The 16,924-nt window shown below is 45.4% G+C and overlaps 1 protein-coding gene across 1 annotated transcript in view; it reads left to right on the forward strand.

Moving 5' to 3' along the window:
• The window catches only part of WIPF1 (WAS/WASL interacting protein family member 1), a 57,335-nt gene extending 41,754 nt beyond the window's left edge, over nucleotides 1–15,581 (forward strand). The window contains 8 exon segments of the mRNA XM_041124246.1: nucleotides 1,295–1,424; nucleotides 3,672–3,851; nucleotides 5,120–5,796; nucleotides 5,798–5,891; nucleotides 8,707–8,919; nucleotides 10,631–10,744; nucleotides 12,058–12,109; nucleotides 12,532–15,581. Of these exon segments, the coding sequence (XP_040980180.1) occupies nucleotides 1,295–1,424; nucleotides 3,672–3,851; nucleotides 5,120–5,796; nucleotides 5,798–5,891; nucleotides 8,707–8,919; nucleotides 10,631–10,744; nucleotides 12,058–12,109; nucleotides 12,532–12,649 (1,578 nt within the window). The 3' untranslated portion in view covers nucleotides 12,650–15,581.
• The last annotated feature ends 1,343 nt before the right edge of the window (nucleotides 15,582–16,924 follow it).

The following is a 16,924-nucleotide window of genomic DNA, read 5'->3' on the forward strand; positions in this document are numbered from 1 at the left end:
CTGGGTGGCGAGGCACAGCTCCTCAACAGCTTGTCTAAGTCAGGAGAATTGAAGTCTTGCTCTACCCTTGCCTTTCTCCAGCCATGTACTCCCACCTTCTCCCTTGTTCTACTCTAGTACTTACATGACCCGAGCTGGAAAAAAACAATCCTATTGTTTAAATTTGGTAAGGATAGTTCATACCCAGCATAGCTCCCTTGGCCAGCCTGTGGTATGAGCACAGGATCCACTGCTGGCACAGCATGGCGGGTGAGACTACATCGGACCTAAGTCGGCCTAAGACGAAATAGAGTTTGTGCTGTGTTTGCCCTCCGACAGTCAGTGACCTCACTGAAAGATCCTCACCTGACCTCACAAGAAAGAAAAAGGCTTCTTGAAATGCCATTGTAAAGTACTCAGATATTTTCATAGCAAAACCCTAGCTGGTTGCACAGATAGGTCGGGCTGTGCCGCTGAAGAGTCTTTCCCTCATTTTCCACCACAAGCAAGATACGGACTCTGTGCTTGGTCCCTCCATGGCACCTCTCACCACCTTTCAGGAAATTTCCATAACACTGATCTGCTAAGTTAGAAAGCTCTTCAGGAACCATCATTTCCTAGAAGAAATAACCATACGTGTGTGTGTGTGTGTGTGCGCACGCGCGCACGTGCGCATATATGTGTATGTTTGGGGTTTTTTTTTGGTTCTTCCTTGAAAAACTGTGTCACCAAAACAAACTGAAAAAGAGGACCATTGAGAAAAAGCTTATGCATCTAAAGGTTTTATTGGGTCTATTTGAAGAGGTCTATATTGTTGAAGTGGTGATTGCCATTTTAAAGTATTTCTATCAAAACTAAAATAGTAGATAAAGATCCATCTTCTGATTTATCCAGAATTTGTATATTAGGAGCTTTCACTACAACTTTCAAGAATGTCCACCTTTTTGTGTAATCAAATTATGTGTGTAGTCTGTTCTTGTTCAGTCTCCAAAATGGCAATTTGCCACAGATGTGCCTTGGCTTTAAAAGATCAGAGACTCTAAATCTTGAGTTAAAAAAAAACGTGAATTCGCATAAAACTGTTCTGTTTCTACTGAGTAGTGTGGGTTAGAATAGCAGCAGTGTTTGGGGCCTCAAGTCAGTAACAAGGCCGGCTACCTATAATATCATTCACAAAACCAGACATGGCGTGCTACCTACTCCAGCGCTGTTAGAACAGAAACTGAGGTCTCAAGTAACTACCATATTTGAGCAGAGCTTTGTAGCTAGAAGTTGAGGTTTATTTTTCCTCCTCATTTTTAATTTTATTTTGCAGGCAAATACTGAAAAGCCATCCCTAAGCAGGTCAGAACAAGCAGGGCGAAATGCTCTATTATCTGATATTACCAAAGGAAAAAAGCTAAAGAAGACTGTTACTAATGACAGAAGTGCTCCGATTCTAGACAGTAAGTATGATTCTGCATGTTGGAGTTTCTGTATGCGTGAATGGTTCTACATACCTGAATGCAGAAAATTATTTTGTATATCATCAGATGAACTGCCATGAGACAAGTAAGTAAAATAAAATGCCAGCAGTTGGCATGCATAAAAATAAATTCTGTTCATCATGGATTAAGTCAGCTGAGAAATCAAGTATTACTTATGAAATGCGAGTGTTAATTTGTTTGCTGACTTTCATAAAGCAGTTTATTTTCTCATTTGCTTAAATCAGAAAACTATGCAAACCCAACTAGGCGCTCTGCTGAGGAGCTGCAGCAGATCAGGCAAACAAGACCCTGTCAGGACTGAGGACAGCACAGAGAATAAAGTGGAATTTCAGACTCTGCTTTCGCATAAACAGTATAAAAATAAAGGCACCCCTGGCACAACACCATTGGCTTGTTAATGGCCCCAGTACCACTTAAAGCAAAACCAGAACCAGGAGCCACAGCCCCACTTGTGTGTCATGGCTGCACGCAGTTTTGCCACTTCTGGAGTGACTCAGGGGTGTTAGCTTTTTGGCTGAGCCTTGTTGCTCAGCCTGCCTGGCGGTGCTCTGGCACAAGGCAGCTGCCTCCACTTACTTGAATGGAGACAAGGTCTCCATCCAGCTGTGCACCATACATCTCAGCAAGTGTTGAGAGGGGGCTGGAAAAGCCCGTGTAGCAAAAGCACTGGGAAGACAGAACAGAAACAGGAGAAGAGCGAGGAGCAAGGGCCTGCTGCGTCAGAGGAACAGCCTTTATTGCCGAGGGAGAGAAGACACTTCTACAGACTGATTAGCAAATGTGACACAACTCAGTCGAGGTCTGGCCATGCAATTAAAGGCTGGACTGTGATAGGAAGATGATGAGGAAAGAAGGAAATGCCCAAAGGAGTGTGACCAATAAAGAATAATTAAAAAAACAGATACAGTCCTGCAGTCAGCCAGATACTTTAGTTTTTAAACACTTGAGTATTATCTCTGAAAGCAAAGTTACATGTTCTAGCTATTGTAATGAGCTGGAGAAAAGCATTAAGGGGATTAAAGGAGGGGTAAAAGTAAGATTAAAATGATGCAGCCTATTGTTTACATGAATTAACAAATCATGATGACAGACTAAACCATAGTAGCAGCATTTCTTCAGAGGTTCACACCCTATGTGAGTCAGAACTGAACTAACATGCTTAAGAAAAGAGAAGGATGATGTGAAACATTCCCCCATGAACACATTCTTCCTCCTTTTTTCTGGGTGGGATTATTAGAAGTGCAATCCAATGCATCCACAGGTTTCAATTACTTTGAAGTCAGTAAAGTTTTTACCCACCCGAAGCTGTGGAAGTCAAGATGCCAAGAAATTAAGTAATTGATCCTCAGCCATGTAGTCCGTCATCTGAGAGCTGATGTCCACAGATATGCCAACACGTGGGCCTGCTCATTTTGCAGTAATGCTATGAACAGGGCTCTTCCCTGTATTTGTAGCTGTGAAAACACTTTCATTTTACTTCCAGCATCTCAGTGTTGTCACAGCAGAAATATTTATGTTAGAGAGAAATGGGAGAGGAAGGGAGGGCTGATAAAATTACTCCTGTCTATTGGAAAAATTAGCAGCTAATGATCCTGTCACTGCATTTCTGGACCTACAGGAAAGTAATCAGAAATGAAATCTTTTTCTGCACTAGGCTTTAAATAAGTAGATATGTTGCAACGTCATCAATAGTGACAGAGTTCTGTGCATTCCCAGAAGTGATTACCAGAGACACCTCCAGGAGGAAGGACACCTCTGTCTTCGTCCTTCCTTCCTCATTTCCTGAGATTGCCCTCTCGGTTTGCTTATGGAGAAGTGGAGGGGAAGGATAAGAGAGCAAAGGTATGAAGAAATGGGAAGCAGCTACAAAGACGCTAACAAAGACAACATGATATTTTCAGAGGTCCCATCCATGCTCAGTTCCAAATTCTCCATAGTGACTGTTTCTCAGCATTCTAGTCCAGAGCAGGCTAAAGAAAAGTGATGGCTTAATAAAATACAGTGGCTATGTTTATTGCACCACCTCTTCCATGGTGCAATAGTGGTGGTGATGGTAGCTGTAATGATCCAACCTGAACAAGGACTTGTGTGTTTTGAAAGCTCGTCCATTTTTCCCCAGCTACAAGCGTTGCTCTAATGGAAGAGATGACTTCGCAGGATCCGTCTCGGTTCTCTGCCTAATGTGGGGGATTTTTTTCCCAACAGAACCCAAAGGACCTGGTGGAGGTGGCGGTGGGGGCTTTGGAGGAGGCGGCGGTGGCAGCAGCGGCGGGGGTTTTGGTGGTGCCGGTGGTGGCAGCTTCGGTGGTGGAGGACCACCTGGCCTTGGAGGCCTTTTTCAAGCAGGAATGCCAAAGCTCAGATCTGCTGCAAGTCGAGATGCCGGTAAGAAACACCTTGCAGTTCCAGTGTGAAAAAGTAAATGACACTGCTTAAAACCTTCATAGCACTGCAGTAAATTACCTGCTGGGATTGAAGAAGTCTTCAAATATAATAGGCTCTTAGGAAATGTAATTTTCAGCTTGAATCTTGTTTTAATACTAGGTTTTACAAGGGAGAAGTGAGACTCCTCTTTCCACACATCCTACTAGTTATTGATGAAAACTAAAGATCTCAGCAAAGTTGAATTGCTACCTGCAAAGTAGTCAGGCAGACTAGGTCCTGCCTTAGCTGTGGGTGTGCAGGACAGAGAGGAGCTTAAGAAGATTCCAGGTTAATTCTCCTTTGTGCACCAGGAAAAAGGATCTACTTTCCAAATGGAAAGTACATCTGCATCAGCTCCACAACGGCATGATTTACCACTTAGGGAGCGCATGAGGCATCCCAGCTGGCTGGTACGCTGGCTGCAGTTGGAGGCTTGTCTGGGGGCATGCACTGCATTCTTCTTCAGAACAGCTGCCCAAAGCCTCGTGCCCCTTGAAACAAAGGCGATCTGGGGCCAGTGAGTTTTGTAAGGTTAAGGACATAGGATTTCACGCCTGTTGAAGGAGGACTGGGCAATGGGGGTTGCAGGGTGTTATGAATCTTATGTATTTTATAGACTAACGTAATTTTTCAGCACACGTACAAAACAGTCTCTCAGAGCTGGTATTATTTTCTATTGTGTCACAGTCTTATTTTGGGAACTCGTATTAATACAAAAGTTCCTGGCATCACAGAACAGTACTTCTTCAACTGCAAGGCTGGCTGCCTTCTTCCTGACGAGCACAAGTACATCCTTAGATAACAGCTACTAGAAAGGGCTGAAAAGAGCCTTTTGCCAGACTGTTGTAAAGTATCATTTAAAAGCTAAGACTCCTTTGCTTCCGGGTTGATGGCATCAAGCACTTGTTCTTGGTGCACCATTTCTTCCCTCCCCACGTTACTGCTGGCTGTGTGGCGGCCGCATCCGTTGCGTTACCTTGCGGCCGCCGTGCTCTCTCGCGAGTCGTCCCTCACAAGCGTTATCGGGATGTAACCCGCCGCTCCGGAGCGGTTCCCCGACGCTACCACAGCTGCTGCTAACTGTTCCCGGGCGCCCAGCCCCGAAAGCTTGCGGGCCCCTTGCCGAGGCCGAGGCCGAGCCCCTGCCCCGCGGTGTTCGCAGCCCCTCAGGACGCCGTCGGGCGAAGCCGCTGCCCGACGGATGCTGATGCCCTCTTCCCTGTCCGCAGATGCCGGGGGAGGCCGCCCGCCCGCCCTGCCGCCCGGAGGCCGCTCCGCAGCCGCCAAGCCCTTCTCTCCGCCGACCGGCCCGCCGCGCTTCCCGGGGCCGCCCTCGGGGCCGCGGACCTCCGCTCCCGAGCCGCAGAGGAGCCGCATGCCGCCGCCGAGACCCGACGCCGGCTCCAAGCCCGAGGCCGCGCCGCCGCCGGTGCCCAGCACCCCCCGGCCCGTCGCCTCCAGCCTGCACAACAGGGGGTCGCCGCCGGTGCCGGGCGTGAGCCGGCAGCCCAGCCTGGGGCCCTCGCCCCCGCCGTTCCCGGGCGGCCGCAGCGCGGGGCCGGCCGGGTCCCTCCGGCAGCCCGGCCCCGGCGCGGCGACCCCCTTCTCCGGCCGGCCGCCGCTGCCGCCCACCCCGGGCCGGCCGGCGGAGGACAAGCCGCCGCCCCCGCCGCCCCCCGCCGGGCACCGGCCGCCGGCCGCCCGGGAGGCGGCTCTGCCCCCGCCGCCGCCGCAGAACAGCAAGCCGCCCGTGCCCTCCGCGCCCCGGCCCGGCCTCGGCGCCCCGGCGCCCCCGCCGCCCCCCAGCCGGCCGGGGCCGCCCCCCGTCCCGCCCGTCCCCGGCGGCAGCGACGAGATGCCGCGGCTGCCCCAGAGGAACATCTCGCTGGGGTCCTCCTCGGCCCCCGGCGGCGGCGGCGGGGGGGGGGCGCTCCGGACCCCTGCCCCCCCCGCCCAGCGAGAGGCCCCCGCCGCCCGTCAGAGACCCCCCCAGCCGATCAGGTAGGGAGCCGGGGCGGCGCTGGGGCGGGGGGGGGGGGGGGCGAGGGACGTGAGCTTGGCGGGCGTTGGACAGCTGGGCGCGGTGGGGTGAAGCGACGGCGCTTGAGGGAAGGGGGGAATCGCCGGTTTGCCCCAGGGTGGCGCTGGCCGTGCCCCTCGGAGCGTAGCCCCAGATCTCCTGCCCTGACAGACCCAGAAGGAGCAGCCTCGGAGAGCTTCGGCCGGGGCGTCGCGCTTTGGGCAGGAGCGGAGCGGGGCGCCGCAGGAGCCCGGGGCGGGGGCAGCGCCTCTCCCCGCCGGCCGCCGCCGCCGCCACGCACGGCCCCCGCTCTGCGTGGGCGACGGACGGTGCTGTGGGGCACAGGGGGTTCTGCAGCTGGAGGGGAGGGCGTATGGATGGGCACGGCGGTGGCTTAAGGAAAGCCGCTGCGCGTCGCCAGCCTGCTCACGTCTACCTTCGCAGGTCTCGGCAGCTTTCCTCGTAATTACTGTAATTAAAAAGGGCTGCAAACGGGGGGTGTGGGTGTGTGTGTGTGGGGGTGTGTGTGTGTGTCCCATTCTGTTCTTCGGTGTAAAAAAGCTGTTCTATCTAGCTTCTGATAGGTGACAGCGTTTGCCTTCCTGGGTCAACTGGTGTGAGTTAATGGTGGCGTTCTCATGAATGGAGGTTTGCAGAGCCCCACCTTCTACGTGTTGGGAGACACGAACGCTTACAGCCAAATACAAATTATTTTAATAAAAGATCTAGCCAACAATTGTTAAATATAATGGCAGTTGTTACAGCATGACTAACTGTTGTTACTTACCATATGCAGATTTCAAATAAGGCTGAAAATAGAATTGTCTCCTTTGAGTTATTTCATAATATACTTTGTCCTCTGCGACAACTGTTGTTCATAACTTTTAAGAATTGCACATCGTAACTTAGCTCTCTTAACACCTGAAGGTTTTCCCTTCGGAGGGGAGAGAATTTAGGCACAAACAGCCAGGCCCTGTAACGTCGGGAAGGGAGAAGTGTTACACAGAAGGCGACGCTGGGAAGCACCATGGAGTTGCCTTTCATTTCATCCTTTGGAACAAAAATCTGGAATCATCTCAAACCCGCCCAGTCCTAGACTATAGAGATGAATGTCATGGGAGCTCCCACAGGTGACAGGCATCCATGTTGCTTTCCAGCTCCTTGAACCAGCTTGGATCCCCTATAGCACAGCACCTGCAGCAGCTGTGCAGCCACAGAAAATACTGGCCCCGGAACAGTGCTTTGTGAAGCTGGTTGCCAGCCCAAAGGATGGCACAATGCCAGCGCAGCCTGCAGTAAATAAATCGGAGAAATCTTGTCACGTTTGACTGGGAGCGTGGATCAAAGCTGCAGAGAGCGTCTGCAATTATTCAGACACTTCCAAGAGCTTCTTCTGTGATGGCCTCTGCTTCCACCAGTGCTTTCCTGGTTGGCTCTTTTCTGAGGCAGATGGTTTGAACAAATCTGCACTACCTTTCTGCGGGCTTAATAAGTAGAAGGAAGTGGTAGCAATAAATTATAAATGTAAATACTCCTGTTCTGCAGCGGTTCAATATAGATGATGGGGTTTAGGTAGGTTTAGAGAGAGAGCAAGCAAAACTATTCTGAAAGTTGCTAAATGCTTCTCATTCTTAGAAACCATTCCCTGAAGGCAAACTTTAGTAGTTTATAAAAAAAAGAAGAAAAAAAAAGGGGGGGGGGAGGACACCCACAAAGCACAGCATTTTTCTTGAAGCATGCTTCAGTGCTTGTTGCTGGAGACACAATATCTGCTGCTCCCTTTTTCTAAATGCATGTCTGTAGCTAGATTTCATCAGGACAAGGAAGCATTTCATAAAAATGAACATAATTGTCAGTTGCCCAACTGTGCCAAACAGAGGTAGTGAGACCTTTGAACAGGCATAGCCCTCCACACCCTCTGCTTCATCTCCTCATGTCCTAACCATGGGTACCTCTCTCCTTGGCAGCAGCAGCTTGCTTGCCTTCATTGACTGGCTCCTCTCAGAGAAGCGCCCTTCCCCTGCCCTCAGGGCAACCCTGGTCCGGTCTTACATGGGCTGTGCCTTCATATTTGACCTGTCATGTCGCCACGCCAGTTACTCAGATACACGGACACTAGGAATGCCCGTCTACGTGTGAGGTCTGTTTCCAGTTTAGCGGGAGCAGCTACCGAAAAACCTGGCATGCAGCGCACATGTTTATAAATGAGCGAGCTGATGCCATGCTGCTTAACGCTGCTAGTCCTGGGCTGGATTCCCCTGTGCACCACCACAGACCCTGGCTGTGACACCCAGAGGGGACCACCCCGATGGACAAAGAGCCTCTGAGGGTAGCAGAGCTCTTCTGCCACACATCCTCTTGCCTTGCAATGGTACGTGGAAAGGAAGTGGGCTACAGTTTGGACCTCCACAGTACCCTGAATTCCAGCTGTAACTTCTGCTCGTTGTGGCCGACATAATTTAGAGTGGTTTAAAAATGGCTTCAGGTTCCAGCACTCTACAGAGGCCTCTGTAGCTGAGGGAAATAGGAATATGGGCCCTGAGGTGTATTTATGCTTAGATATACCCTGCTCCCCCAATCTCTACTCTTCAAATCAGCACCAACTCCCTAGAGAGCCCTGGAGAGCAGGAAAGTGGGTGCTGAGGGCAATTCCCCCTCAGGGCTGAGGGTCCCAAGCCAGCCCACCCTCTCCAGTTTGTTAGCAGGAGGCCGTGGGACACAGGCAGCGGCTTACCACCGGCAGAATAACCCCTGGTGCAAACGGTGTTTGTATGCTTGCCTCTTGTCTTGCTCCAGGTCCGCTCCCTCCACCTCCTCCCATAAGCAGGAATGGAAGCACTTCACGGGCTTTGCCCGCTGCTCCCCAGCTGCCCTCCCGGGCAGGGCTGGACAACCAGAGAGGCGGACCACGACCACCGCTTCCCCCTGACCGGCCGGGCTCGGCAGCACCGCCGCCACCACCACCACCTTCATCAGCTGTCAGAAACGGCTTCCAGGATCCAGGGGATGGTAAGCCATCCTCTTAGTTGTTTGCCTTTGACAGAGACCGTGTAGTGGCTTTTGGCCTTAATAAGTCAAAAAAGGTTTGGGATAGAGGCTTTGTTTCTAGTGCAGACCTTTGATTTCTGACCAACAGAGGTGTCATTTGGGTCTCAACTAACCCTGCCAAGTAAGAACAGAGTAAATATGCCATACATAGAGCAGAACTGCAAAGTCGTCCATAGTCTGCAGAATAACCCTTTGAAAAATAGCCTGAAAAAAAGAAAGGTATTTACCGTGCTTTGCTTTGCTACAATACAGAAAAAAGGCCTAAGGGGATTGTTCTGACTCTAGTACGAATTCAAACCATAGCTACACTAAGACTCTTTGGAAGTCAGAACAAGTTAGATGATCACTCAAAAGCTGAAAGCTGAAAAACAGATGAGGGAAGAGATTGTCAGAACGCTGCTGAAAATGTCAAGTATCTCTCTTTTTGCTAGTGTTTATTGAAAAGGTGAGGTGTAAGATTGCTGTGTTTTAAAGATTCATCGTGCTTTTCTTTTTAATTGTTTTCTATTTGCAAGGGACAGATAAATCTTTCAGCTAATTATGGGAGGCCAAAATTGGTATTTCTGACATTTATAAGGTTAGAAAAAGCAAGCAGAAAATAAAACTGTAACTCATGCTTTTGAAGTATCTTTACACATCAGATAAGGCAGGTGGGTCACAGACGCATTTTTTCCTACACAAGTCATTTGCAGGGTTCAGAACCTGCACCTTTACACACGGGTTTCTGATTGCAGCCATTGGGAGTAAACATAGAAAAACTGGATCCCAGCGAATAACCACATGTACAACTGCTGGGCAAAAGTTACTCAGCTGTTCATTACATTATGCAATAAAATATAACAATATTGCAAGAAAGTTATGGTTGCAAAGTCCTTAAGCAACCAAGTGAAGAAATGACAAAGTTTAAGATAGTCCACACTTTCTTCCTTGGGCCTCCAAATTCCAGTGCAGAACAGAGCTCCATAAACTTTTCTTATTATTTCAATGAAGAAACGGATCAGCTTGCTTTATTCTTTGCAATCCTATAGACTCAGTAAGTACATCAATAGGGCCCCTGTACTCTCAAGAGATATAGTTTCAACTGATGTATTTTTCCATTTTTGACACTAGCTACATACAGGTTTCTCTGTCATCGTACATTTTATCATAATGGCCCCAAATTTTCTTTTTCCCATATAAAAATTAAGAAAGAAAAAGCACCGCTTGTAGGTCAGTGTGCTTTTAATGATGCTTTTGAGCTCTGTATATCAATGAAGTATGAATATCAGAAAATTCTATACCCAGGAACAAAATACTGTTCTGAAGTAGGAGACACTATGCATTTCCGGTAACACATATATATATATATGTATGCGTGTGTATGTTAAAAAAACAGTTCTATTATACATGGAAGGGAACATAGCACTTATTTCTGTGGAATTATGGCCATTTTCCTGATCTGTGATTTTTCGTTAAATTGGCTAAGTGATGAGCTAAAGTTAATAAGGATTTTCATTCTCAAACTAACCTAAAGCATCTTCTTCCCTGACTTCCCAATAGGATGCTGGTTCAATACTCAGCTATGTGAGCATTTTGCAATATAAAACGTATTAAACATGATGTTAATGTCAATTTACTTTCCTGAAGCTGTGTCACAAAACTAACGAGTAAATTGCATGGGATTTTTTTTCAGATGAATGGGAAAGCAGATTTTCTTTTCATCCGATATCTGATTTGCCACCTCCAGAGCCATATGTACCTGTGAACAGGAGTTATCCCAGTAAACTAGCAAGAAATGAAAGTAGAGGTAAGTTTGTTCCACCTCTGCTGTTGGAATTTCAGCGTATCATCCTAAAAACAATGTGGATGGGGAAGAGACTGGATACTGAGGTTTCAAAACTTCTCAGACTAACAGCCTGGTCACCCTTCTCCACCACACAGGAAAAGCTAAATGCAGGTTTGCAGGCACAAGCCCTCTTAAACTTGTATTTGAGGGAGTAATCATTTGGGTTTTAAGTTGGAACACGTATTGTAAGAGACCACCTCTGCCATTATATAGTCAACCATTCTGCTGCAGGCAGCCAGAACCACAAAATCCGCTAGGACTTCCTCCTCATTTCCCATCTAAATTCATGCACAGCTCATTCTTGTGCTAACATCCTTGAGTTCAGTTACCCTTCCTCCTTGGTGTGTTAAACCCCTAATATTTTTTAAGACAACAGTCGTACCCTCCTCTCGGCTTTCGTTTTGCTGGGCTCATTAAATCGGGATGTACTATGCTCTTCTTCCAAGCTATGTTCTCTGATCATTAGGGTTGCTTCTGGATACACTTCAGTTTGATTTTGTCTTTTCCAGTCAGTGTTACATGCTGTTCCAGTTCTGGCCTCAACCGTGTCTTCTACAGCAGCATAAATGTTTCCTATCTTCATTAGTGGTATTGAGCCTGATACACCCAAGGATCAATTTACTTCTTTCACAACCAGTGACATCGGTGTCTCATAGTTATACTGTAATCATCTGTACACTCAGATGTTTCTCTCTCTCTCCTGTTTCCAAATGATGAGGTTTTGGGTTGGAGCAGAAATTCCTGTTAGTCTCTGACCCTTCACTTTGCCCTGTTAGCTTTCATCCCATTCGTATTACTCCATGAAGAAAGGCAAAGTAATATATGCATTTTTTATGTTTCCTTTCATGAGTTTGCAATGAAAATGCTCATATTGGGAAAAACATGAAGAGCTTTGAAATGTTACTGTATTTAGAGCTTGCCACTTTCATTGAAATTTGCATGTGTTGCAAGTAGCACTGAGAAGGTGTGTGTTCACATAAAATAGTAAGGCTAACAAGAGCCATCAGTGTGTTTTGAGAAGGGGACAAAGGACTAAAATGCATATGCTTTCCAGACATTTGGGGATAGCATTAGTTAAAATCTTTTTTTTACACTGTTTGAAGTTCTGATGTTGTTTAATAAACTAACCAGAAACTACAAAGATTTTTTAGTAAAATGGCTAGGCAAAAAAATGAGTAGGTCTACACCAGTTACTGAATTAATGGCTTAGATGTAAACTCCCACTTTCAAGGAAACCAGGAGAAGTGACACAAAAAACTTTCTTTCTCTTTTAGGTGGCTCTGGCCGAAAAGAAAGAGGTGCCCCCCCGCTTCCCCCTATACCAAGGTGAAATGGGTTCTGTCCCATCCTTGGGCGATGTCTGTTTGCAAGTTTCCTTCGAGTCAGCTCTCCTGTCCACATCATTGGAAAGTTGTTGGTTTTGCTTTGTTTCCAATTTTGGCTTGTCAGCTGGAACAAACTTCAGTCTCTATTACAGAAGTAATAGATGCAGCTTATGAACTATAGTTGCTCAAAGCTATAAATTTTATTTGCTTATACTGCAGGCTGTCATGAAAGGCATTTTGTGGACCATGCATAACATACGTGCATCATGGTTACTGTGTCCAGCCCTGTCCTCTTGAGAGCTCCATGGGAGGTGTGGCTTTGAATTTAATGAGAGCTGGAACAAAGCTGTTTCATTCACTTTGGGTACAGCGGCTGTATTATTTGAATGATAAAGTACAATCTATTTTCTGTTTAAAAAACAGTTGCTGGAGAAAACCATGTAGCCAAGAGTCCCCTGGCTCCTTCTTTGCATGCCTAACTTGGCCCATCTGCTTCTGCAAGCCACAGACCTACTACATGGTGACCAAGAGTTCATCCTAAACCTTTTCACTTCAGCTTAGCCAAGCAAATCCTATTTTAAACAATAGATAGCACATCCCGCCCCGAGGATGGATTGTGTCTGGCCTTCCTTTTATCTGCAGAGAGTCTTTCAAAGAAAAGCACAAGTGAAGAATTCAGCAGCGTAAAAATACCTTCTTTTTTATTTTATCCCTCTGTCCTTGTTTTTTAATAGTGTTATGCTTTTAGTCACCTAATTCTTTCCTACTCTGATGCGGACCAACCCACAGTCATCCGTGTCCTGGATTATTGTAATGCCGTCTACCTGAGACTACATGTGAAGAGTCCTCAGAAAGTAGTCTTGGTGAAATGCAGCAATTATTGTAGTTGCAGGCTCCTTCTGTAAAGCATCGCTAACACCAATGCTCCACAGACTGCTTTCCAGTTGTTTCTTTGGTACAATTAAATCATGGGTTTTGACTTAAAAATCTTCGCGGGGCTTAGGTCACAAGTCTCAGAGAGACTGTATTTGACCCGCGTTATGGTAGAGCAGCTGAGGTAAAAATGTGCGTAAGTGAAGGCCCTTTGATGTAGTGAGGGAGGTCTGGGGTTTGTGCGTTCAAGTGGGAGCATCAGCTCCAAAATTTGCTGTCTGCACTTGTTCAAGAGAAATGGGAAGATTTGGCCTTCTGAGTTTACCATGAAGCCTGTCCTTTCAAACTTTGTTGAAAGGAATCTCTGCAGAGAGCTGCAAGGCTTACATTAATAGAAGAGAGAGTAAACTATTCTGACATTGTGACTATTGGTTAATATGTTTAATGGCTTTTGAATTTTGTATATGAGAAAAGCGTTCATTGTATGAGTGCATTTTACAAATGGATCTAAATGCATATAAAATGCCTTTGGAAATTAGAAGAAGATTATAATTGTGGATTTGAAATATTGCTGAATGATAGCTCTTTGTTAATTGGGCGTCTGAAGGTTAGCTCTGAAAAATTTCTCCTGTCTCGTCAACAGTTTCTGTTTCTTCAACATACTCCTTGGGATCCCTGTATCAAGCTTGTATCAGCAGCCATGCTCAAAAAAAAAAACCCACCAAAAACCAAACCAAAACAAAAACTAGTCATGTAGGTTAAGAAAATGTTTCTTTAGCATGGGAGACATGATCCTAAGTACGCTCTGCGGCTAGAATGAGGTCAGTCCTTGAAAATCTATGGAATTTAGCCGAAGAGAGTCTGGACCCCACTGAAGCGTTTGTGCGTAGGGCTTTTTGCTCTGTCAGTCGGCAGGGAGGGACAGATCCCCTTTCTGCCCGACAGCCTGGACAGCCACAGTGAAGGGGATGAGACAGAGTTGGGTTTGGCCAGATCAGATTTAATTTGGCCTTTTCAGTGTTTGTTTACAAAATCTTGTTAGCTGTGATAGCATTTGATTACGTACCTGGTTTTTACATTTTTATATCTAATGACCTATATTAAGTTACTATTTATGGTCTTGAACCTGCAATTAAATGCGCAGGCGCAGGGATGTATCTACATCTAATTGCAGGATCGTGGCTGTAAGGGTTTCTTAAACAGATATTAGTGGGACCTCCATGTGACAGGTGCACCTTGGGATCAGACCTAGCGCAATACTGAATTTGTATATGTATTTTATGGATGTCACTTAAAGTGCCTGTCTCTTTGGGATATTATTATGTGAATAGGAGACCAAATAAGATTTTTAGGATAGTAACTTAAAGGATAAATTATTGTATTCATGTTTTTAAACTGAAGCACTTAATAACTTTCTAAGGAACAACATTTTGAATTTAAGAATACAATATTTTCAGTACCTTGGCCTGCCAAATCCTTATTAATATCCCCATAGCTATGCAGCCAAAAAAAACCACCAAACCTCCAGAAACTATACCTTTTTTGTAACTTACCTGCTTCCAGCATGACTGTTTTACTTTGTGTAAGTCAATGAAAATGCTGCACATTGTTCTGCCAACTCCCTGCATCGTTCAAAATACCCTATATTTGATGTTTCGAGCAAGGTTTTCTGACTAGAAATTCTGGACCACTACCAAAGACTTGGCAAACCAGCTTCAGTCTCACTTTAAAAAGTGCTGTGTAAAAGGCCCTCAGTCAACAAGCCAAGAAACCCGAGCTGCTTGGGTTTTAGCACTTATTTGTACTATAGAAACCTCTTCAGAATGGATGTTTGGCATATATGTAAAATAGCTTAACAATGCAGAAGGAGGTATTTTTTTCACCTAACAACAACTTACTATTTATATCTTTTGCTATAAAAGTCCCTAGATATATTCCAGAACAATGCAGCATTTTATCATTCAGTATATTGCTTCATATATCAGTAGCTATTTACAGTAAGATCAGTATTAAAGTATTTATTTCACTATGTAGTGTTAAAAAGAAGAATACAAAACAGATTGAATCAATGGTGCCTTATGACTTTTTTAGTCAACTTTTCTGTCTCACTAGAAAAATGAATAGGTGTTGCTCTTCCAAGTCCAAATGTAAATAGTGCCGACAGTAGCATTATACAGCGTTCGAGCCAAGTCCTGCTGTTGCAATGCGCTCAGTCTGCTAACTTCAGATTGAGCTCGGTGTATGGAGAGACTATTGGATCAGTCTTTAGGTGAGGTGTAAGCAGGCACTGGTTAGCCTCACAATCAGTTGTTGGTATCGCTCTGGAAATTTAACCTTTTCCCAAAACCAGTGTCTCACGCTGCTGTCCATACAGCCTGGCTGAGTTCAGCGTGGTTGCAGAGGTTATTAGAGGACTAAATTTGATTCACTGCTTGCACAGAAGATTTACTGGGTTTGTTTCAATGGCATTGTATTGTAAACCTTCAGACCTCAAACTACCTTTTTATGTCATCACTAAGACTCACATTGCGTGACAATGGCCACAGATGTTCATTTTTGTTTAATTCAAGTCAGTAAATAAAGTGGGAATAACTTTTGTACCATGTGACAATAATTTCTGCTCAATATTTTTGGAAGAAAAGCACATGTTACGTCTGTTACAACTTTCTGCACCAGCCATTGGGAGTAGAGGTCACAGTGATTAATGTTCAGAGTTGTTAAAGGAAACTCAGCTTGTGATTCAGGAAGCATGTATTTCTGTAAATGAACTACTTCAATAAGGTCGCAAAGTTCTTGTTTAGAAGCCAGCATTTCCTAACACTAAAAGAATCATAAGAACAATTTTATTTTTTTTCTGCGAGACTGAACTATTAAAGTTCCTTAAATTGTCACTTAAAAAACTGGACAGTAGTTTCTCCTTGCAACAACAACTGTTTACATGTCACTTGTAGAAGTAGGTTTTTGCTGGAGCAGAGGATGAGGGAACTAAACTGCTGTCGTGCTTCACATATATTGTAACACAACAGTTTTCTGTGCAGAAGTATGGAAATAGAAAGGGTACTTTTTGCCTTGGAAGCAAAGAATAGAGTTGAATGATCAAACTGGGATTATTTCCAGCAGAATGTCAAATGTCAAGAGACCTAGATAGGGCCCCTCAGCCGCAGGATGCTGGAAAGGAGAAGATTGCTCAAGGAAATAAAAACCAAATGGCTGAATGTTGCTATCAGTACTAGAGTACAAATTACAATATAAAATGTGCATGTATGTAATACCACATCACAATAGTGTGAACATCGTTGTCTCACAGTCAGGTGCAAATAACCTGTTATGGCGGTACATTGACTCTGTATAATATATATTGTATGAACTTTAATCTTTCAAATGGTATTCACCAGAAAATATGGAGAATCTCTTACCTAAGATACCTGGTAACACATTAAGTGTAGCTAGTTCATGGAATGGTTCTTCATGTACATTGGGAGAAAACAGGGATCTTGCAGCCTATAAGGTGGAAGTGTCTGGACCATTCAGTTAAAATGTAAACATGGAGCATTGGCAAAAAGGGGAGTGTTGGAGTTACTCAGCAGAAGCAGGGCACATGTATCATGTTCTCAGTGAGTGAGTACGTGGCAGGTAGGTAGGCAGACTAAAAGAAAAAAATGGAAACCGCATGTCTTAAAAAAGGGAGTAACCCTTCAGTATGTTGCCATTTTGAAATACAGTTTGTCTGTGATAAATGTTCTTTAGTGTAAAGTAATGCATGCAAAGGAAGACCTCTAAATTTGGGCTTCCAAAGCCACACAAGACTATGAAAGAGAGGGAAACATAACTTAAAACATAGGCTGAGCAGAATGTAACATGTTTTTATCAGATGCTTAAAGTTTGAGCTTTTTATAAAATATTAATCTAGTTCTGTGAATATTTTTTTGCTCAACATTTATTT

This window comes from Aquila chrysaetos, chromosome 6 (genome assembly GCF_900496995.4).
Source record: "Aquila chrysaetos chrysaetos chromosome 6, bAquChr1.4, whole genome shotgun sequence".
NCBI lineage: Eukaryota > Metazoa > Chordata > Aves > Accipitriformes > Accipitridae > Aquila > Aquila chrysaetos.